This window comes from Sorghum bicolor, chromosome 4 (assembly GCF_000003195.3).
Source record: "Sorghum bicolor cultivar BTx623 chromosome 4, Sorghum_bicolor_NCBIv3, whole genome shotgun sequence".
Lineage (NCBI taxonomy): Eukaryota > Viridiplantae > Streptophyta > Magnoliopsida > Poales > Poaceae > Sorghum > Sorghum bicolor.
The window spans coordinates 64584964-64608758 of record NC_012873.2 but is presented as its reverse complement, the minus strand read 5'-3'; the positions used below and the strand labels follow the sequence as shown (position 1 = coordinate 64608758).

The window sequence follows — 23795 nt, the reverse complement described above, 5'->3', positions numbered from 1 at the left end:
CCGGGTGGTCATGTCGCTGGGTGCCGGGTTCGTCTTCCGCTTTGGGGCGCATTGACTGGGGCTCGGGGGTTCGTGACCGCTTTTGTGGCGCATTGCCTGTTTAGATCCGCTTATTAGGTACGAGCTTTTTTGATAAATCATTGTTTGGTTCGTGGAGAGAATAAGAGTATTGAAGAGGAAAATTTTAACCCATGTTTGGTGTGAAGGTTTTAAGTGAAAATTGTATGACAAGTCATGATGAACGGTGATGATGTATTTATTTTTCATTAAGACCTTGTTTAGTTCGCCCAAAAACCAAAAACTTTTGAAGATTCCCCGTCACACAAACACAGAATCTTACGACACATGCATGGAGCATTAAATATAGATGAAAACAAAAATTAATTGTACAGTTTATCTGTAAATCGCGAGACGAATCTTTTAAACCTAGTTACTCCATGATTGGATAATGTTTATCAAATAAAAACGAAAGTGCTACAGTGCCAAAATCTAAAAACTTTTTGGATCTAAACAAGGCCTAACAACACATTTCCCACCCAATTGCCACCCCTTTTAAGAAAATTGATTAGTGAAAGTTGGCTTTCTAAATCCTCATTAAACTCCCACTTCCTCGAAATAAACAAAAGATTTCTAAACTCTTACCTTCAAACTTTTTTCCCATCCTCTTAATTACCCCCAACTAAACCCGCTATCAAAGGGTCCTTTTCAAGACAAGGGTCGTCCAAAATCTTTTTCTACCAAATCATGGAAACACATCCTTTTTCAACTATCATCATTTTACCAAATCTAAAGAGAATTGACGGGAGAGCCGCATATTGTAATAAAAAAAGGAGCCTAGAAAGAAACCATACAAAACATGTACAAAATTGTACAACGGAACCAAAACTCTAAAGTGCTCTAATAAGTTAGAGATATGTTTTGCTCCCACCATTGTCCATAGGCCCGGTTCATCCTTAATTTTGTAGAGAAGTTGCATTAGCACGGACTCCTTGCGCTCGAAGATTCTTGTATTTCTTTCATTCCACACCTCCAAACAGACAAAAATGATGATGGATCGGAGACCTTGTCTTGCTATTGACGGTGTCCGATCTATGTTGTCCCATCAAATTGTAGCAAGTCTCCTAGCATCCAGCGCGGAAGGTTAGTTATATCCTCATGAACTCCAAAGTCAATAATTAAAGGAACATGGTCACTAAAAGCTTTGGATCCTAGAGCAATGGTGCCAAAAAACATACCTAGGGCAGCAATAATTAGTTGTTTTTTATTGTTTCACCAAGTGTGTGCCCTACTAGAGTTCTTATATTCAATCATACCCCATTCATTGCACTAGTCATTTAACTTGTTAGCCCAATGACCATCAAAAACTTGTTAGCCCAATGATGACTAATCGTCTGATTATTCTTCTCATTTTGAGTTCTAATATATTAAAATCCCCAACAACTAAGGTTGGTCTATTCCAATTATCCATCACCAAGTGAAGTTCATTAATAAACTCTTGTTTACCTTCCTCATAAGGGGAGCCATACATCACCACTACTCCACCTCCACTAGCCTCCAAACAAAATTTTCTATCACATTTTAATATGCCCAATCATACGGAATTTGAAATTCTGTCAACATGCTATCTCAAAATTGCAAGCATTAACCCCTACGTACCCGTCGAAGGTACATAGGATCATGTAAAGATTCTATTAATGTTACAAGACAACACATGGATCTTAATATTGCCCTTTTTTCTTCCCGCTTGGTTGCAATTCGAGAACCTGGGATAAAGCCATACATTAGAACTTGTTTAGCTGCACTTCAATCCACAGCCAAACAATGCCTTAGGGATTTAGACTCCAATCTGTGCATGTATCAAACAATCAGCAGAGAATCCCCATTCCATGGTTTTGTAGTCCCTGGCTGCACCACGTTGGAATTTTTTGTCATCAAAGTTAAGCAAATTGAACCCTGCCTGCCTGCCACCCTGTCAGCACCTGATTGATCCACCCAAAATTTGTTCTGAAATTTCAAGTCTTGTACAAGTTTGTATCGACAAGTTTCAGTCCCCAGCTCACGTCCTCGCAGTTCCTGACGTGCGGCAGCATTTTCCCTGTGTCGGCTCCACGCTTCAGCTTGCAGTCGTAGACGTGCGGCGCGTGGAAGCACGGCTCCATGGACATGTCCCGGAAGCACGGCGGTTCCGGCGGCGACGTGACGTTCGTGGGCTTGTGCAACACCCACGGCGTCATGCCGCCGATCCCCTGCGCGACGTACCCGAACGTGGACCAGCCGCTGGTCACCAGCACGTCGCACAGGCTCAGCAGGTACATCTCCGCCCAGGCCCTGTCGTCGTGCGACTTCTTGCCGTACTGCTGCTGCCCCTCGTGGCTCGGCTGGTGCACGCTCACGTCCTCGCCGGTCGCCGTCGCGCGATCCCAGTACAGCCCCTTGATGCGTTCGTAGTACCACGACCGGAGAGAGGTGACTAGAACGGCCGTGGTTCTGGTGCTGCCGCCCGGCATCAGCGGCATGGAGCGCTCTTCCGTGTCAAGAACCTCCGGGAGCAGCTTCTCCTTCCACAGGCACGACGTGATCTGCCGGAGGACGACCGGCGACTCCAGCGTCCAGGGGTCGAAGTTGCGCACCTGGACGCCGAGCCGGAGCTCCGCCCGGGAGAGGTACGCGCGGTAGTACCGCGTGACGAGGCCCCAGACGTGGTTGGTTGGGTGGAACAGGTACCGCGCCAGGTGGTGGAACACGGCGTCGCGCTCCGGGAACAGCATGTCGAGCTCCTCCTGGAACGCCGTGACCAGGAACAGCCCCGGCACGGTGTACATGTCGGTCCTCATGACCAGCCACTGCACGTTCGACAGCAGCCGCTGGTCGTCGTCGCAGAAGAACATCTTGTCCTCGTCGCCGTAGTCGTGGTCGAGGTGGAGGTACACGAACGCCGGCAGCGGCACGTCGGCGCTGAGCACCTTGTTCTTCAGCATGTTGCCGTAGCTCTCGGCGGTGTCGATGCTGAAGTTGGTGTAGCTCGCCAGGGGGAAGTCCCGCCGCGGTAGCAGCCACGTCGTGCCGGGGAAAGGCTCGCAGAAGAGCTCGTCCATCTCGTTGCTCGGGTCCACGAGGAGGACGCGGTCGGTGAGCACCGCGTAGAGGAACGCCGACGCGGCGGCCAGGATGCGGTTGCCGAGGCCGCGGTACGAGATGGAGACCACGTACTTGCACTCGGGCGAGTCGACGCTCTTGCCGGCCCTCAGGTGCTGGACGGCGCGGCTGTACGCGTCGGTGTTCGGCCCGCACCGTCTCTGGAGCTCTTCGTGTCTCCGCAGCTTTGCTATGAGGTGCGGAGAAGGTCGCCGTGCCGGGTTCCGGCTGTACATGGAAGACTCGTACCTGCTGCGGCATGATCTCTCGTCGAGTCCATCGGGCAGGAGGCCACCGAGAAGTTTGTCAGGTGGGTTTCTTGCGTACGGGAAGGAGACATGGCTGGAACCTGCACGGAGCAGACGGAGTTTGTCAGGTTTGACTTACAGATTTTTTTTGAACGAAGTTTGACTTACAGATTGATCACTCCTACATTTCAAGATAGGCAGGAGTATAATGGAGGTCCATGAAACTCTGCCCTATTTAGCTGATTCATTTCTCTAAAGAACAGGGTGATTCATCAGGTCATCTTTAGACACACTTACATTATGCTCTCAGTACTTTGCAGCAGATAACATGGAAGTTCAACCAAGAAATTAGTAAGATGCTCAAATTTTAGTTCAGATTACCCAGTTGGACAGGTCACAGAAAATGCAGAACTGCTTCAAATCTTCAGCCATAGTTATGCTTCTAAGCAATGACGGACATCAAATAAGCCCTGCCATTGTGATCTGCCAAAGCTTGTGTGTAGCACCCAAATCCATATGCAGCTACGACGAGAAATAAACACATCACAACAACATGGAACTCACCTCGGCGCAGCTGGGCCTTGGCGGCCGCGATCCAGACCGATGGCACGATGCCGCCCCCAGCGAAGACAACGATGACCGGCGGCACAGCCATGACGAAGGCGACGAGCATGACATTGACCACAGTGTTCCACCGCTTCTCGTCCAGGGCCAGCCTCTTCTTCCGCGGCACTGGTGAGTGCTCCGAGGCTCCTTCGACCTCAGGCCAGCTGCCGTTGCGTGCCATCGCCATCGCCGGGATCTCCTGCGCCGCCGCGCTCTCGGCGCCGCCCCAGACGACCTTGGCCTTGCGTTGCTGCATTTCTGTCTCGTGTCTCCCTGCTAGCTTGAGATGCAACGCGAATCCACAAGCCAGGAGGAGTTGAAAACTATGCGGGGGTGTGCCTTGGATTGGACACTGCTAGTTTGGAGCAGGAGACTACAGTAACTGTAGTATTTGTTTTAGTCGATCGATACGCATTGGATTTGCGACTAATCGTAAGCTGCACTCCAGCTGGGTGCTGCACTACGCTACTGTCGTTATGAACGGGACGGGACAGGGTTGGTTAATTACTGCAGAAGAGTATCTCCACTATTCATAGATCGTCATACACTAACCAGTTGACTAGCGTTTCCATTATTTAAGGTTCAAGTAGCCCAGCTGGTGGGCATCTCGAGGTGGCCTTTTTGACCTACGGAGATTGGCCGTTGTGGAAAGCTTGGTAAATGAACCGAAACTAATTTGCTTGATTGAGTTTATGAACCGAGTCTGTTAGTCATTCAACAATATTTTTTTCAAAACAAATCAGCCGACAGATTATGGCTTATCAGCCAAATGAATAAGACGCAAACAATTTTTTACTAGGGGGGTGAACCGGTGAAGAGAAGTTTGCCCCGGACCTCTTAACTCTGAACGGATCCCACCGACACTCCACAGAGTGCAGAGTCCAGCTGCTATAAACTGCTTGCTTAAGCTAATCACAAGGAGATAAATATGTGGCCTCCCGCTCAAAACATATGCTTGTCGTCTCAAGACAAGCCCATGCTTTCAAGGCCTTCCCATATGGGATACGGGCCACATTTTAAAGCCCACACACTTCGGTGGTAATGGCTGGGCTCCCCGAGTACCCGAAACTCCGCAAGCCCACTGCTTCCGTGCGCGCCATGGCCGCCCGCCGCCGTCGTCCTCACACATCTCGTGCTCACTCGGGCGGGTCTCCGCTGACTTAACCGAGATATGCCGCCATATGTACTAGGGCTTTGGAGGAGAGGACGGCGTCTGCGTCTCGTCCCTCAACGGCTCCGTGGTCCGTGCGTTGCCTTGCGCCTGATCGCATTGCAGTAATCTTTCTGACTTCTCTGTTCTCTCGACACATTTTCTTTCCCATACTAGTTTAATGAATGGAACTACGAGCGTCTTGTATCATGCTATATATAGAAATCCCTCAAAAATCACAAGTGAACTGCAAGAGGGTTCTCAGATGGAGTCATGGAGGGCGGTAGCGGAGCGGCGGGCACAATGGTCACGGTGAAACCGGCGAGTATGTTGTTCGGTGGTGGCACAAATCGACGTTCAGTTTAGTGTCTTTTAACTTGTGTTTAGGCTTCTCTTTGAGACTGTATGTCTTCTTGTTGTTGGTGGTGGTGGTGTTACTGTAATCCCTCTCTTCCCCTAGTTCTAAACTTTTTTGTAAACTTTAGGGTCTAGGCCCTCCATGCACCGGCTTGCCGAAATCAATAGAAATTTATTTAGGTGGGGCTCTCACCCCTTTGATGATGTCTTAAAAAGAAGACAAAGGGGTGGTCCAATTTTTTTGTTGGAAACTAACCCCAAAAAAAATACGTACAGCCAGTTTTAGTCATGGACTCATGGCAGCCACACAAGACATGCCAATGAATTGGCCAAATGAGCGATGAACAGAATTAAGACATTAAACATGTTTCTCTTTCTTTTGACATCAGAATGAACAGATTAATCGATCTGTTTATCAACTATCTACACTTGGATCAAATACAGGAGGGAAAGAATACATTTTGTATAGTTTCTTTTGCACAAAAAAAGAGAGAAGGAATTCTGCCCTAGTTAGCAAGCAAGTATGTCGTGAGTCCTGAAAAAATTACAGCTACAAATGAGTTTGATTTACAATCTTCAGCCCCCAGCTCACGTCCTCGCAGTGCCTCACATAAGGCACTACCTTGCCCAAATCAGCGTCCTTCTTCGCTTTGCAGTCGTAGAAGGGAGCCTGATGGAAGCACGGCTCAATGGACATGGCACGGCCGCACGGTGGGTCTGGCATCACGTGGTTCTCCGACTTAAACATGATCCATGGCTTCAGGCCAGCGAGCCCCTGAGCAGCGTACCCAAACGTGGAAAAGCCACTGGTTATCAGTTCATCGCTCATGCTCAGTAGATAGATCTCAGCAAGTGCCTTCATGTTGTGCTTCTTGTTCCTTGACCTCTGGTACTCCTCGTGGCTCGGCTGGAACACTTTGACAGTTATGCCATCAACAGCTGGTTGCTCATCGTACTTCTTCTGAATCTGATCACTGTACCAAGAGCTCAAAGAAGTTGTTAGAACAGCAATCGTTCGGTTATTCTGAGTCCCAGCTGCTGTTCGGTTATTCTGAGTCTCAGCTGCTGCTCCCTCTGCCATACTAACTTCTGGAAGCAGCTTTTCATTTTGAGCACATGAGAGGATCTGATTCAAAATGTGTGGGAACGGACCATTTCTTTGTAAGATACCTTTGGTTTCATATATTCTGATCTGAATTCCCACTCTTTTTTCAGCTTTGGCCAGGTAGGACCGGAAGTATTTTGTAACTGAATACCAAACATTATTTGTCGGATGAAAAAGATAGCGTGCCAAGTGATGGAAAACAGTGTCTTTCTCAGGAAATAGCCTGCTGAGTTCATCTTGGAAAGCTGGAATGAGAAATAGGGACGGCACAAAGTACATGTCTGTTCTCATGATCAACCATGAAACCTCTTGCAGGAACTGTTGGTCGTCTTCACAGAAGAAAAGTTTGTCATGGAAACCATAGGTGCCATCAAGGTGGAGATACACATAGGGAGGTCTATTACCAGCCAAAGATCGATCTGTATTTCCACCGAAAACTTTATTCTGGAGCATGTTGCCATAGCTCTCAGGACTAGTCTGACTGAACTCGTCATTGTTCAGAGGGAAATCTGAAGGAACCAACCACGATGTTCCAGGAAAGGGTTCACAAAAAAGGTCTGCAATCTCCTTATAACGGTCCACGAGCAAAATCCGGTTTGTAAGTAGCGCATAAAGGAATGCTGAAGTGATCTCAAGCATCCGGTTCCCTAAGCCAGCATGGATAATCAGATACAGATAGTTGCAATCTGTCGTATTGATGCTTTGACCATACTTCAGCTGCTTTGAGGCTTCCTTGTATGCTTTGGTGCCTGGACCACACTTTTTCTGCAAAGCTTCTTGTTTCCTTAACCTCTCTATGAGGTATGCAGAAGGTATGCTTGGTGAATTGTGATAGCGTGCAAACTGATACCTGCTTCTACATGATTTCTCATCAAAACCCTCAACCAGAAGGCCACCCAGAAGTCGGTCGTACGCTATTTGTGGCGATGGAGATAGATCATCGGACATATCATCTTGTATATCTGAGGAATATAAAGAGTTTTGGGTCAGTCAACTGCACATTGTAGTTCACTATCATGGAAGAACATGGTGTTAGCACATGGGTGCTACTAATGCCAGAGGAGAAGTGGAGCACTACAATTACAAGTAGTCAATACGATATAGAAAAACACGATGCCAGGAAGGACTAACAGAAAGAGTGGCTATTCAATGAACATAACAATGAAGCATGCAACAATGGACAGTGTATAACAACTCCATCTCCATGGATTAAGGCCTTGTTTAGTTCTAAAAAAAATCCAAGATTCCCCATTACATTGAATCTTATGGCACATGCATCGAGTATTAAATATAGATAAAAAAATAACAAATTGCACAGTTTACCTGTAATTTGCAAGACATATTTTTTAGCCTAGTTAGTCCATGATTGGACAATAATTACCAAATACAAATGAAAGTGCTATAGTATCCAAAACTAAAAAATTTTTGCCAACGAAACAAGGCCTAAATGTGCACAGCTACTGTTTTCAACGGCTGGTATGTTGTTTCTCCTTTTCGCAATTAAAACAGTAAAACTGCTTGCAAGTTGAAAGGAATTATGCATCCCACTTGCACTAGGAGGTCGTTCATCATAGACCTGCCCTTTCTGCAATTCAAGGGACTAGCCGACAAGGAGAAGGGAAGGACCCAGTCCTTTGCTGTTCCCTCGTGCTGGGAGCAGTATTGCACACTGTAAAACCAATGGCTGGCTATGCATGCACCTATCGCATGGTCTTGTTTGTATCACCACGTGTGACAGTTTCTCTATGCCAGCCACCCTTGAGATACAAACAAATCTCTCAACCACTAATTGTTTTACTTAAGTTTTTTTCTTAGAATACACGAGGTGCGAAGTGCGAACCTTTTATTTGACTGGAGTAACAAAGCAGTAAACTTGATTCTAGCTAAACAGCTACAGTGTCTTCGCATAGCTAAATCACTTCAACATTCTTGTGAAGATGCTATATGTTAACTTAAAATGTCTGTGGTAATGATATTCAGGTGGCACAGTTCACCCCCCCCCCCCCTCTGATCTTTTAAAAAAATGACTCACACTCCATACAGAGACAATATGATTAGATGAGGACCACATACTGTATTTGTTTCTGAAATCCCTATGACACATGCTCTCTCTGTCCCTAAATAGTTGTCGTTCTCTTTGACTAATTTTATATAAAAAAAATATTGATATTTATGGTACATAATTAATATATCTTTGAATCTATTTTCATAATAAATTTATTTGGAGATACAAATATTACACGCATTTTCCATAAATCTAGTCAAACTTATAAAACCGAAAAAAAAAACAGGACGGAGGAGTATGCTTTATTCTTGTACAGCTTGTGTCTGACAAAACGAGGGTGCAGAAAAAGCATAGCCTCTTCTGCAACCTGCCACCAGAGTTGCGCAACAGTAAACTGGGACAATTAACGCAATAACCTATAGTGAAGCTTTAGGGCAGCATGAGTTTATTAAGATCATGATGGTAAATTCCCTTCCTATCTCTTTCAGAACAGTATCCCTAAAGTTCCAAAAAAAATTAAAAAAAAAGGTTACTTTTGCTATTCAGAACAGTTGTATATATAAAAATTAAAAAAAGGAAACACATTAAACATGCTGAAGAATCTATTAAGAATCACACGACACAAACAGTCCTCCTGAAAAGGGATTATTACGTATTAGATTCTCCAAAATCTGTAAGGCCTTGTTTAGATGCGAAAAGATTTTGGATTTCACTACTGTAGCACTTTAGTTTGTTTGTGGTAAATATTGTCTAATTATGGACCAACTATGATCAAAAGATTCGTCTCGCGATTTATAGTTAAACTGTGTAATTGGTTTTTATTTTTGTCTATATTTAATGCTTCATGCATTTGACGAAAGATTCGATGTGATAGGAAATCTTGAAAACTTTTGAAATTTTTTTTTGAAAACAAACAAGGCCTAAATCCTCCTGCTCCCTACAGACTCACGTAGCCACCCGAGACTGCACATTAACCGTGTGTTTGGTTGGAGGTTGGGTGGGTTGGGTTGGATCCAACCCAGTTTTGGGGGACGGAGCCAACCCAAAAGAGTGTTTGGTTGCACTTCGATTTTGGGGACAGACCCAACCCATTTTAGTGTTTGGTTGAAGTATTAGGGACGGAGCGGCTCTGTTCAGTGTTTGGTTGAAGGAATTCAGTGTTTGGTGAACATCAACCCGACTGGAGCGGCTCCGTCCCTCAGATTTTGACTGACGAGTCCAACCCGCATCTGAGAGGAATATTCCACTCTGGAGCCAACCCAACCCTCCCATCCTCCAACCAAACAGCCACGGGAACGGGTTCGCTCCGACCCGGCTCACTCCGCTCTCTAACCAAACACACGGTAAAGAGGCATGCAAAAGCTGTTTCTGGGAAAGAGTTTGGGGGCGGACCTTCGCCTCCACCACCGCTCTCAGCAGTCAGCAGTCTGCAGTCTGCACTCTGCTTCCCGCCTTCCCCAGGTCCCACAGTCTCTGCTCATCGTCATCCCCGTGGACATGGGCTCACACGCTTTCCTCGCGTGCATGCAAGTGCAACCGAGCTGAGCATCCCTGTCGGTTTTGGCCTTTTTGGGACAGCAATGGAGCAAGGCCCCATCCTTCCTCCCCATGGCCATGGCCCATGGGACTGTGGCTGAACTCCTTTTTTTTTTTGACAAGAGCTGAACTCCCATTGAAGCTCCATAATATAACCGGACTAGAAAGAATAGCCGTTTGCGTCTCAAAATGAAATAACCACTCTGATTTCCAGCTTGGCCTGGTAGCATGTGTAGCAGCACTAACATGCTGCAACTATATATGCTGCAAGCTTTTAAGGCGTTTGTGATTCTAGCGCTGGGGTGTAGTTGATGGTTCGATCGTGGTCCGTACCTGACTTCTTCCAGGGAGGGCAGTCGAGGTGAGCCTGCTTGGACCTGAGCAGTTCTTCGTCCATGCTGACGGAGAGGTATCGCTGCTTCGCCGCTGCACAGGCGCCGCAGAGAAGGCAGAGCACGAGCACGCGCACCAGCCACCACCGTTGCAAGGCCATTCCGTGCAGCAGGGATCGATAAATGCTGCAGCCAGTTTCGGGGCTCCGTGGAGCTGATGGAGTGATGGAGGACTCGTGATCTGGTCACTAAATAGCCGCGCCACGCACGCCTCGACAGGTGGAGAGGCCGAGAACGAGCAGATCAGCTAATTTGGCTGAGGAAACTAACGACACCACGATGCAAGTTGGTGTCCTTTTCTCGACCGGGTGGAGGATGCAAAGGAAGTTGGATATATAATAATGCAAAATGTGCTCGTTCTATGCTAAAATAAACTGATTTCTATAATCATCCTAAATCAAATCACCTTAGGTTTACTATGCCACACATTGTAGTCAAATAATACTCAAAGTTCTGAATGGCGGTGATTTAGGAAAAAGATGGCTGAGCTCCCGAGGGAACAAGGTGGCAAGCGAGGCACGGCTAGTGGGGTGGCCACTTGCCCTGCCGAAGCTAGCCGCCCCAGTTGCAGAAATCGGGCAGCCCAGCCATGATGACAATTGAACGGGAAGGTAGGCTCTCTACCAAAGCCATTGAAGATGATAAGGGATTTTTCCAAGAAAAAAAAACAGAGAGAGAGAAGGGGAAGCTACCCTCATTACGTGTGTGAGGGTAAATATTTGGTCCAAGTGCAAATCTCTCAATCGTTGTACTTGTATAATAACCGCTTGCACTATTAAAACATATACTTACAACTATTATTTTTTTATGATCACACTGCATCAAAAGTTAAGATGCAAATCATTTTCTAAAAACTTATATAAAAATAACAAAGTTCATGTACATACACATTAGCTACAATACTCCTACGATTTTGTTTTCTGGCACATATGCACATAAAATTTGTTATTTCATATATTTTTCAATGATCTTTTTAGATTGAGTTTGTAGTACGATTGTTGATACAATAGAGGCACTGCTGATCAAACATCTTCATAAATTTTTCAATAAAGAAGACATCCCTTGGGTCTCCTTGATCTGGGAGAAATATTATAGCTCTAGAAGGTTACCTGGAACATCAAAAAAGGGCTCGTTTTGGTGGAGAGATATATTAAAGCTTCTAGACAAATTCAAAGGAATGGCAAGAGTAGAGATTAATAATGGTAAGTCTTGCTTCTTATGGGAGGATCTATGGGGTAATGAAATTCTTATGCATAAATTCCCATAATTGTTCTCTTTCATAAAGAAGAAGGAAATTATCCTGGCTGAAGGAATGGCTCAATCTCCCTTGCACAGCCTTTTCCATTTACCCCTATCTCAACAGGCTCATGGCCAAATGCTTCAGCTGCAAAATATTCTGGAGGGGGTTTCCCTGAATGAGTCTACTGACAGATTGGTTTACATTTGGAGCACGGGCCAATTTTCAGTGAAGAGAGCTTATAATCATTTGAGTGGACACAGGATGTTACACCCAGTTTACAATTGGCTCTGGAGAAGTTCTTTCCAAAATAAGCATAAAGTGTTCTTTTGGCTTCTTATAAATGATAGACTGAGTACTAGGGAATTATTGAGAAGAAAGAATATGGATCTTCTAGACTACAACTGCATTCTTTGCAATGGCTCAACTGAAGAATCACTCTTACACCTTTTTCTTGGCTGTCCTTTTGCCACACAATGTTGGGCTTGGCTCAACATTCAGGTTGATCACGACTCTGATCCCTTTCAGAACCTTCAGGGATTCAAAGAGCAACTAGGGGTGCCGTTCTTCATGGAGGTCATCATTTTAATGTGCTGGACTATTTGGAAGGCAAGAAATGACAAGATCTTCCGCCAGATTTATGAGAATCTTCAAATATCAAAACAAAACTTCAGAGATGAGCTCCAGTTTTTACTGCTGCGAACAAAAAGAAGCTACCATCCAGGAATTGATCAATGGATTGCAGATTTAACTTAGCCTGGTTCCTTTCGGTGGTAGCTTTGCTTTTTCTCATTTCTTTTTTCGTGTCTTAACTCTCCCTCCTCCCTTGCTCTCAGTTTTCTTTTGTTTTGTATCTTGATTTTTTTTCAATAAATATGCTGTAGGGGTGCAAACCCTTCCAGTTTTCCTCAAAAAAATAGACATCTATATACTACTAAAATTTGGCCAAGTCAAACTATCTCCGTTTCCTAGAATTATCCTAGTAGGATTCCAGATAAAAGTCTACTAACTCTGTTTCCTAGAAGCTAGAATTATCCTAAATCAAACTATCTTAAATTTGTCCAACTTTATAGAAAAAAGTAACAACATGAGATCGAATAGATATACTATTAAAATACATTTTATGATTTATCTAGTGATACTAATTCGGTGTCATAAATATTTGTGCGGATGAAACATAAAATACCTTGATTTAGGACAACTCTATGGCCTTTTATGAAACACATGATTGAAAAAAATGCATAAATAGAAAAATACATGAACAAGAAACAATAAGGTTTGAGTTGGTTTTTTTCCATGATTTTCTAGTGAAACCGAATAGTAAGGGAATGTTTCCTATGTTTTTTCTACAAACAATTTACGTGAACAAAAGATGCTACGGTAACTCAATTCGCAGGAGCGAGAATCCTATATTTTTTCTATAATCCAAAGAGTTGGGACCTAAGTTGATTTAATTTGAAATATTGGGTTACAATCCATAGGGCCCTGTAAGTAATTTAGTTTGAAATGGAGGGAATACTTATAACCTTTCATGGCTACCTTCCGTGAATGCACAACTATCGTCAATTTTTTTTACTTATACATTGTTTACTTTATGGTGAAAAGTTTTTGAGTGTCATATCGAATATTTTATGAGATGTCAGAAGAGGTGATCGGATAATGATTAAAAACCTAATTACATAACTCGCTTAAAAAACCGCGAAATAAATTTATTAAGCCTAATTAATTCATCATTAGTACATGTGTGTTACTGTAACAATTATGGTTAATTATGGATTAATTAGGTTTAAAAGATTCATCTCTCGGTTCCGATGCAATGTCCGATGCAAACTGTACAATTAGGGGGTGTTTGGTTGGGGTGTTAAAGTTTAACATTTTCGTTTTATTTTGCAATTATTATCCAATTATGGACTAATTAAGTTTAAAAGATTCGTATCATAAATTACTCTCTAGCTGTGTATTTAGTTTCTTAAATAGTCTATACTTAGTACTTCATGCATGTATCCAAACATTTGATGTAATAAGAGTTAAAGTTTAACTCCCCAAACTAAATAAGATCTTAGTAGTTAAAGTTTAACTCCCAAACCAAATAAGATCTTAGTTACTGTATCTAATATGTTTAATGTATGTGTTCAAATTCGATGGGAAAGCCCATCGTCCTTTTGCCCACGATAGGAGAAGAGGAACGCGTCAATTTTGTTTGATCTGGCATCCACCACGAGCTTCGTTGCTGTGGGGACCACGTCAACGGCGACGCACTGGGCCGCCGGCAAAGTACCTGGAAGCTACTGCCTGGGCGGGCCGGCCGTCCCCGTTCGGATTTTCTGCGGGCATCGCGTTGAACTTTTACTCGGCCGATGGCTAATCATCGTCGCTGTACATTTGCGCATGGCATCACCTCTGAAAACCGTTTCAACTAGTACTACAATGAGGCATATAAATTAATAATTTTGAAAAAAAAAAGTTCAAGAGGATGATAAAGTAAATATATACTGCTGCTACCGCGGTGCTGCCAAACACCACCAGGATTGGGGACGAGCTACTCCCGAATAAAATAAGCCGGGAGACGGCAAAGGAATCTGCTTTGCTGGTTCGATCCAATCTCCTCGCAACTCCCCCTCCAACGACGTACTCTCCAAAGAAAGCTTCAAAGCTCGATCCATCCCAGCTTTGATTTCCTGTCTATACTCCCTTCAAAGCTCGATCCATTCCCGCTTTTAATTCCCTGTCTAGTACTATTCCCTATCGGTGGCAGCTGGCAGGTGGGTGAAGACGACGACCAAGACCAAGCATCGAGCGGTGCCTCCTATTGCTCGCTATCGCTGTGGCGCTCTCTCTTCGGAATCGATCGAAGAAAGCAAAAGCAAACAGGTATCGCACGAGTGCGAATTCGTGCGTCTGCGTGTCCATTGCTTACATCCATCCATGATCGAGCAAAGCAATCGGCTCAGGTGTTTAGCTATGGATTCTCATCCATTAACCGGCGACGACGAGAACTAGCTACTACTAGTACGGACGAATCGTCTGGCACAGTTCTTGCGTAGAGCAGAAACAAAAAGACGTATGTATGGTATGAATAGTATATACAGGGCGCCGGGAGTAGAGACGATGCGTACCTTGGTCGTCGTCTTCCTCGGGGGCCTCGAAGTCGAAGACCCACTGCGGCGAGGCGTCGGCCTGCCACCGCAGCAGCAGCAGGACGGCCGGGACGGTCAGCAGGCAGAGCACCAGCCCGGCGCGCACGGACGCGCGCCAGAGCCTGCTGCCCCCGCGCCTCGCCTCCTTCAGCTGCTCCGCGGCGTGGTGGACCGGCGGCGGCGTCCCCGGCGCCCGCTGCTGCGTCTCCAGCACGCCGCGGAGGGGCAGCCGCTCCTCGTCGCCCCCGCTCCCGTAGCTATTGCTTTGCCTCCCCATCACCATGAGCTAATTAAGCAGCGACCGTCCCCGTACGCGCCTCATATATGCTCGCTCGCCCCGTCGGTCCTCGGTCTTGTGCTTTGCGCCTCTGCGGCTCTGTGCTCTCTCCTAGTCGGAGACGGAGTGGTCAAAGTAGGACGGCCCTCCACCGCGTGGGAGAAGTTTTGCAGGACTTGCCATGGTTGGCCCAGGGCCTTATATTAGTTCGTAAAAAGAAAATTTTGGTACGTCAAATCGAATATATCAGAAGAATGATAACAATCATCGCAAAAAAAAAAGATGATAACAATTATTTTCGAATATTAATCAAAAAACAAATCACATAACATGTTTGAAACTGTGAGATAAATTTATTAATCCTAATTAATTTATTATTAACACATGTGAATTACTATAGTAACTATAGCTAATCATAAAGTAATTAGACTTAAAAGATTTGTTTCACGATTTACAACCAAAATATATAATTAGTTTCATCTATGTGTTCAAGGATTTAATAGGGTCTTGTTTAGTTCACCCCAAAATTCAAAAACTTTTTAAAATTTCCCGTCACATCAAATCTTGTGGCATATGCATGAAACACTAAATATAGAAGAAAACAAAAACTAATTACACAGTTTGTCTGTAATTTACGAGACGAATGTTTTAAATCTAGTTAGTTTATGATGGGACAATATTTGCCACAAACAAACGAAAAATGTCACAGTACCAAAATCCAAAATTTTTTGGGAACTAAACAAGGCCTAGGATGGATAAAAAGTTTTTATATGGAAAAGTAAACACGGCCCAAGAGGCCAAGATGGGTTCATGTCGATTGCATGGTTCGGTGTGTGTGGCGTCATACGGTTTGATTGGTGCTATGGAACACGCAACACAACTATGGAGTTCACGTGGCAAACTTGGAAAGAAATATTCATCTCATATTCGAAGTTTTTTTTAGGAAGTATATTGGAAGTTTTAATTAATACTAAATACATGTTTCTGTGTTGCACGGGGGAACGAATTTGTATTCATATGTACAGCGATACACTTGTCTTGTAGTTTATAAACAAATATATTAACACAATTTTATCCATAATGATGCACACGACTTCTGTTTTTGACGAACATATTAAAAAATATACAAATTTGATTACATAAAGCATATTTTATGATCTTTATGGCCTATATCGTTTATATTTGGTTTATAGGAACATACTAAAATTGGTTTCTTTTTTGAATTATTATTTGTGTGTTTTCTTATTTTATATATTCAAATTTTAATTAAAATCTAATTAATACTTGTGCATTTGGACCCTAAACTATTTATACATTCTCCAGGTTTTTTGCTTCTTCTATATGTGGTAGACTAATGTGCCACATTGTTACCTCTCAAGCGAATCACCACACAACGGACTCTTATGTTGCGACTTACGTATGACCAGGTCCGTCCGTTCTTCCCACAACATGTCGTTCCTTTGTTCATGCTCTCGCAGGAGGGCGAGCGCGACGATGTAGACGTGCGGCCACACACGCACGAGGCAAGCGGGGCGCAGACACGGGGGCACACGCGCATGGGCATTTGGCGACGGTCGAGCGTGGTGAGTGTTTGCATGTGCTCGCAACCGAAAGCACAGGTTAGAGCTAGGGCGCACACGTGCGGGTAAAGTTGAACAACGGGCCGGCACGGGCGCATGGTTAGATAGGGTAGTATGGGCTCCTATGGCTCGTGTGCCACTGGGCCGTGCCTCCACAGGTCATCGTGTCTGTTTGATAGCCTAGGCATAGCATGTGGGCTGATTTTTGGGCGGAGCTGGCTCATGGCCCGCTATATAAAAAACATCAAATTTAATATAGAATTTAATAGAGCATAAGTAAATCACATTCAAGTCAAAGATATTGATACTCCCTCCATACCCATAATTCTTGACGTTTAGGACATGATTGTGGTAACCAATGAGTGATTAATTAAGGATTAGTTTTCCATATCTGCCCCTAATAAATATGGTTGTGGGTGCTCTTTGTATGAGAAAGTAAGCCAGCTCAACTGGCTAGTACCTAGAGCTTAGAGGTTGCATCTCAGGTTCGATGCCTAGCAACCCCTCTTTTTACTTGTTGCTTCATTTGTGTGCCCTGCATGCATCTGAGAATTCTCTGGAGCCGCGCGCGTGGGCAATGAAGGGTTCATTTATGTGGCTTGCATGGCGGAAGGGGCAAGGGCAAATAAGTTGAGCGAGACCCTCATGCGGCCAGGACGTCAAGCTTCATGGAATCACTAAAGTTGCTCAGGACGTCAAGTAAAACGAGTACGGAGGGAGTACTTCACAATTCACATAACACGATATATTCACATATCATATTTCACATGCCAAAAGTCAAATAAGTTGAGCGAGACCCTCATGCGGCCAGGACGTCAAGCTTCATGGAATCACTAAAGTTGCTCAGGACGTCAAGTAAAACGAGTACGGAGGGAGTACTTCACAATTCACATAACACGATATATTCACATATCATATTTCACATGCCAAAAGTCACAAGTTTCGTAATACCAGGCCGACATCGTGCCTGTTGTTAAAAGCGGGCCGGGCCGGGCTGGGCCGCTCGGCGGGCCGAGGGGTCGGCCCAAACATGGCCCGCTACGTGCTTCGAGCCGGTACGAGCACGGTTGGGATTGGGTCGTGCCGTGCTCGAGTTGGACCAAATCACCGTGCTTTGGGCCATGCCTTTGGCCTGCGGCTACATGCTCAACTTTACGTGCGGGCGAAGTGGAGCACACGGTGAGCATGTTGCAGAGTGCGGCGAGTGTTGCGGCCGTCGCCAGCACTGGCATTGTGTCGCTTGCATCTATGGCGAGACGCGTGCTCCCGTGTGCGCTGGTATTACGCATGGTAATAGATCATAGTGAGCGTGATTTGTTTGCAAGGAGGTGGGCTCGACGCGGACCCATGTGGGAGGGCGACGTGGGAGCATGCGGGGTTCACATACCGAACTCGCCATTAAATTGGGGCGAGGCGAATAATACTTGGCATCCAGGTGACACAGACTCTCATCTTCTCTACATGCGGCATCTCGATATTTTCTCTTTTTTCGTGAACGAGGTTTACAACCCGTGTTTCATTAAGATGAGAGGAGTTTTTAAGATACAACCGACTGTTGGACCTACTGTAAAACACGTTTGCGAGAGGCAAACGAGATCATTAGCAAGGCTAACAATCCAAGATAAAAGAACAAAGGCTACTAAACAGCAGACGAATGTGCTATCGAGTCGGCGACCCCAAGGAGTGCTCAAAAGCATGATAAGGACGTAAAACCCACGCCAATCCATTGAGACCCCTCTCCAAGGATGTGTCCCACGACGACCGCCGAAGTAGACACCTCATCATTGAAGAGTGCATTTCTTTTCTTCCAAACCTCCCAGGAGACTAGGAGCACCAGTGAATCGAATCCTCAACAATGCTCAAAACCTACCTGGATCCTGCGACGCAGCCACCACTCAATCGGGTCACCAGGGCCCAATTCCACGACGAGCTGCTCCAAGCCAACCGAGTGGGCTACTTGGAACCAAATGTCCCTAGTCATCATGCACTCGGACAGAAAGTGAGGTACTATCTTAGGCCTCTGGTTACACAGAGCACATGCATCATCATCTTGAAGACCATGTCGCTTCCACCGATCTGCAGTCCACAGCCTGCCATGTAGTACAAGCCAAAAGAACAGCTTGACCTTCGGTGGCGCTCTAGTGCTCCGCAACTCCTTGGCACCCAGCAACCCCGTGCACCCTATGAAGAAAGCACGATAGGTGGAGGTGGAGGACACCGAGAACGCACCGTCTGATGACCACTTCTAGATAAACCGATCCAACTGCAAGGGGTCAAAGATAATGTCGCAAACCAACACCTACAGGACCTACGTTGTATCGCACCAGAGATGTCCCTTGCCCAACGATGATTGAGGGCATCGCTCACCGTCCTGCGTCGATCGACCTGAGTAGCGGCATTGTAGAGAGTCGGCGCATACGAGCGCAGGGATCCGACGCTAAGCCACTTATCATGCCAGAAACTTGCAGTCATGTCGTCCCCAAGCTGCACCGAGCAAGAGACTGCAAACATCGTTGCGACCACCGGCTCTTGCTTTGCCGGTAGCTGAGTCCATATTTCGATCTTTTCTATAGCACTTTTTTCGAGATCGGGTGTTTAACCCATTTTTCACTAAGAGAAAGTAGGCAAAGTGCCCAAGTTTACATGACAACCAATAAGATTGTTGAGGTATATCAATGTACTTGGGCTAAGTGTGAACGATTGGTGCTAGGCGAAAACGAAGGGTCCATAAGCCTTTGTTTGGATGTTTCTGCCATCACTAAGCATGAACCAGGAGTGCACAAGGAGAGGGCGAAAAAGAAGAAGTATCCAATTGCCGCTTGGGAGGAAACGTGGTGCTCGGAGGCATCGTAGTTGTTAGCCCGATACAAAGCTGGGCAAGGCATTGCACCCCCTTGCTTGCCCACCACATAAACCAGCAACACCAACCTGCGACACCATAGCATGGCCGTGGCCACCCAACCACAACAACAAACCTTTTAGAGGCTTTGACCTTTTCATTTGGAGTTTAATAAGGCCGAATCTGGTTGTTGTAATAAGGATTATGTGTCCATGATCATATACTGTTTGAGTAGTCCAGCCAGCAACAGGTGCCGAGGCATTGTGCAAGTCATCGAACTGGATAGTCCAGCCAAGTGAACGAACGAAAAAGAAAGTACCAGCCAAACTGTGTCTTTAATCTAAACGCTCTCTTTACACATGGTCAACGGCAAGAATTTGTCTTGCAAGTGTTGACATTTAGACCCCAGCTCACCATCTCTCTGGTGATAAGTTTGTTCTTTTGACAGCAAACCACGAAAACACACGAAGTATAATTAGGCCAGTCTCAATGCATGTTTCATGAGAGTGTCATGCATATTAAATAGGGTGCCACATAAGCATAATTGCTGACTTGGCAGGGTCATTAAATGAAGGAGTTTCATCAGATGAGAGAGGAGTTTCATCCCCATGAAACTCCTGGCTCGGTTACCTAGTTTATAGTCTTGGTAACTGTGCCGTAAAACTATGCATTGAGACTGGCCTTAGTTATTTACGACACAAACTGCAATAAACGCTAAGGGAACAACTTGAGACCCTTGTGCTCGTCCTCACAGTGCCGGGCATAAGGCACTAGAGCTCCAATGTCAGTCCCCTCTGCTGCTCCGCAAATTTGTCGCGGCGGCGCCTGAAGACAGGGCTCGACTGTCTTCGATTGAACGCACGCTGGATCAGCATGTGTTTCGGGGGACGGCGGCCGGAGCAGCACCCAGGGTCGCACGCCGGCGAGCCCGTGCGCGATGTACCCGAACGTCGACACCGCGCTCGTCACGATGCGATCGCAGAAGCTCAGCAGATACATCTCCGCCAGGGCCCTCTGGTTGTGTGCACGCGCCTCCGTGCGTTGCTCCCCCTCGTGGCTCGGTTGGTGCACCTCCACGTACTCCCCGGTCTCCGTCGGGTTCGCGTAGTACACGCCTTGGATGCGCTCGTAGTAGTCGGAGAAGAGCGACGTCACCAGTACCGAGGTGAGCTTCGTCCTACTACTCTCCGGCGCCACGGCCGCCGGCGAGGAGTGGTTCGCCTCGCCGTCACTGTCCTTTCGCACAACCTTCGGCAGCAAGCCCTCCTGCTCCGAGCACCGGACAATCTGGCCGTACATGTTGTCGAACGGCACGGGCATCTCCGGGAAGACGCGCACCTGGAGGCCGACGCGCTCGTCGGCCCTGGCAAGGTAGGCCTCGTAGTACCTGCGCACGATGCCCCACACGTCGTTGGACGGGTGGAAGAGGTACCGGGCGAGGTGGTGGAACGCGGCCTCCTTCTCCGGGAACAGCCGCCGGAGCTCGCGCTCGTAGGCCGGCATGAGAAAGAACATGGCCGCGAAGTACACGTCCGACTTGATCACCATCCAGTTGAACTTGGCGAGCACGAGCTGGTCGGCCTCGCAGAAGGCGGCGTCGGTGAACGACTGGATGAGGTCCAGAAACACGTACGCCGGTAGCCTGTCGGCGGAGACATTGCGGTGGTCACCGCTTACGGAACCCGCCTGGCGCATGTTCTTGTAGCTCGTCGGCGACCACATGGTGAAACTGCCGGCGAAGTCGGTGATCGGGAAGTCGACGGGGATCGTCCAGGAGCTGCCGGGGAAAGGCTCGCAGAAGAGGCCGTCGAATTCCTGCGGCGCGTGCACGAGCAGGACACGGTTGGTGAGGAGCGCGTACAGGAACGTGGAGCCGAGCGAGAGCATGCGGTTGCCCACGCCGTTGAACGGCGTCCAGACGACGTACTGGCACTCGGAGCGCGCGGCGTTACGGCCGGACCGTAGGTGTTGGACGGCTTCCTTGAAGAGAGGCCCGTTGGGTCCGCACCGCCTGTGCCGGGCCTCGTACCGCCTGAGGCGCTCCACGAGGTAGGTGGATGGGCGGAACGGAGACGGACGGCGGTAGTGAGGCGACGCGTACCGGGAACGGCACGACTGCTCGTCGAAGGCGGGGGAGAGGAGCCCGCCGATGAGGCGGTCTTGGTCGTGCCGAGTAGGCGGCGCGGGCTTGGCGTTCAATCCTGCAGCCTCTGCATCAGCATGGACGCGTGACGCTGCGGAAACTGCACGGTACAAATGAGTTTGATTAGTTTTTTCTTTTGAGAATTTTTTTCTCTCGAATGCGCAGAAGATCTGTGTATCATTATATTAAAAAAGAGAGTTTACAATACAAGCAACGTGTAACAAACGCGTTAGGTGGTCACCAGCTAGACACATCTAGCAAGAAGTTTTGTGGACCGATATTACAAAATGGATCAACCAAAATGCGGTCGACATCGCGTCCTGCGAGTCCTTCCAGAAGAGTTCGCACGCGTGCCCGTTTGAACGCTGGAAACAACGCGTCCAGGCCCTCCACCTCGCTCGACGACAAGGTGCCAGAACGTAAGGCGTCGAGTATCCCTCTCGGTGTTGGCGAAACTGGTGCGGTCAGCGAAGCGATCCCTAGTCGCTTGTTGAGGAGAACATCGCCCCGCTTGGAGGTCGGAATGTGCGCCAACGGCTAGTCGGTAATCCAACTACTCCTGGACCAGACAGGCGGGGCCACCTCACAAGCATCCTCTCTAGAGGTGGGTAACCGATCAGGGGCAGCTCCTGCTCGACCCACACCTCGTCAAGAAACCTTGCAAGTCGTTGACGTCTCTTCTCCACACGCGACGTCGAGTTGACCCACATAACGAGGTGTCAAAAACGCTGATTCTGGCACCGATGGCTAAGACGTGGCGGCGGCCACGCCCGACATGGGTGCCGCATCGCTGAGGCCAGATGTGGCTTGGTCGGCCATCAGACCGTCCATCGGTAGCGAAGAGCCTGCTGTGGGCGTCGCTGTGACCAGCACAACAGGTTCTATCTGAGAAGGCACAACTTGCATAGGCGATGACAGAGGTGGGTGGGCCGTGCGCGGAGCAACTGTCACCGAGAAAATAGCGACCTAGAGCAAGATAGTGAACTCCTCGAGCATTGGATCGTTCCACACGGGTGGCATCGAGCTCCTGAGCGGCTCTATCCTAAATTCGATTAGTGTCCCTCAAAAAGGAAATTGCGTGACATTTTTTTTGAGAAACTGGGTTTCATTTCTGAGAAAGCAGCTCCATCGGGTTTCATCTCCGAGCTTGACGTCATGAGAGTGAGTGTTTTATCTAAGTTTCGTTTTATTTTACATGATCTAGTAGTTTTGAAAACAATACCATGAAACTCTCCACTAAGACTGATCTTAATGTCATTGATCTGTGCAAGTCCCAATGCGTGCCTAAATTGAGAACGAGCATGGTTACCTGGCTTCTGCACGAACTCAGTAGTTTCCAGCGGCGAGAACGTGGATAGGATTCCACGACCGCCGCCGCCGAGCACCAGCACGAGCAAGGTCAAGGTGGCCAAGCACCCGACGACCGCCGGGGCCGGCGCGCGCCATCCTTGCCACCGCCACGCCTTGTAGCTTCCGCCACCATTCCACGCGGCGCCGAGGTCTCCGCCGCCGCTCGCCACCTTGTGCGCTCCCCGCGGCGTTCGCGCCCTCGCCGCCTCCATCGCTGCACCCGCTCTTTCTTGGACGCGCACGCTTCCCGCCTCGCTGACCTAACAAGCATATACTACCACCTTATAATGATCGTATTGGGATATGCAGAGAGCAGCACGCTTTCTCAAGCCATTGTTAACAGCGCCTTCCAGACGCCAAGCTGCAGTCAAAGACTTCCCGTCATGTCTGCATGATGCAAAAATCCGCCAGCAGGTTTAAGCACGGCCTCACGGTGTTGCCCCGTTCGCTTGAGCTTATCAATCGAATTTCTCAGCCATTAATAAATCAGTTAACACATCTATGATGCGCGTTTCGTCTCCCGGCGCGACGAGGCACGTGACAGTGACATGAACGCAAGTATATACGCAGCGCGGCGGGGATCTGTTGCACGTGGATACTCTCCCTGCTGGGAGTCGCACGCAGCACGCATGGGAGTATACAAGAATATAGACACCTGGCATTCCCCGTTGAGTTGCCGTTAATTGTTATACGCATGC

At 47.2% G+C, this 23795-nt stretch overlaps 3 protein-coding genes across 3 annotated transcripts; all 3 read right to left on the bottom strand.

The window, feature by feature from the left end:
* Nucleotides 1609–4473, bottom strand: LOC8075196 (galactoside 2-alpha-L-fucosyltransferase). Its single transcript, XM_002452833.2, has 2 exons — nt 3948–4473; nt 1609–3484 (listed from the first exon to the last, which is right to left on the bottom strand). The coding sequence occupies exons 1-2, from the start codon at nt 4243–4245 to the stop codon at nt 2013–2015; spliced, it is 1770 nt and encodes a 589-aa protein (XP_002452878.1). The 5' UTR covers nt 4246–4473; the 3' UTR covers nt 1609–2012.
* LOC8075195 (probable fucosyltransferase 8) lies at nt 5844–15360 on the bottom strand. The gene is made up of 2 exons (XM_021459641.1): nt 14888–15360; nt 5844–7563 (listed from the first exon to the last, which is right to left on the bottom strand). Exons 1-2 carry the CDS (start codon nt 15189–15191, stop codon nt 6047–6049), a joined length of 1821 nt encoding a protein of 606 aa, XP_021315316.1. The 5' UTR covers nt 15192–15360; the 3' UTR covers nt 5844–6046.
* On the bottom strand, nt 20044–23533 carry LOC8075193 (galactoside 2-alpha-L-fucosyltransferase). The gene is made up of 2 exons (XM_002452830.2): nt 23057–23533; nt 20044–21847 (listed from the first exon to the last, which is right to left on the bottom strand). The coding sequence occupies exons 1-2, from the start codon at nt 23307–23309 to the stop codon at nt 20319–20321; spliced, it is 1782 nt and encodes a 593-aa protein (XP_002452875.1). The 5' UTR covers nt 23310–23533; the 3' UTR covers nt 20044–20318.

Coding starts and splice junctions, on each gene's coding strand:
- LOC8075196 (XM_002452833.2), bottom strand. CDS start 4,245: ATGCAGCAACGCAAGGCCAAGGTCGTCTGGGGCGGCGCCGAGAGCGCG. Junction 3,485..3,947: donor CAAGGCCCAGCTGCGCCGAG/GTGAGTTCCATG, acceptor TGCTCCGTGCAG/GTTCCAGCCATGTCTCCTTC.
- LOC8075195 (XM_021459641.1), bottom strand. CDS start 15,191: ATGGTGATGGGGAGGCAAAGCAATAGCTACGGGAGCGGGGGCGACGAG. Junction 7,564..14,887: donor CGAGGAAGACGACGACCAAG/GTACGCATCGTC, acceptor TATATTCCTCAG/ATATACAAGATGATATGTCC.
- LOC8075193 (XM_002452830.2), bottom strand. CDS start 23,309: ATGGAGGCGGCGAGGGCGCGAACGCCGCGGGGAGCGCACAAGGTGGCG. Junction 21,848..23,056: donor TGAGTTCGTGCAGAAGCCAG/GTAACCATGCTC, acceptor TGTACCGTGCAG/TTTCCGCAGCGTCACGCGTC.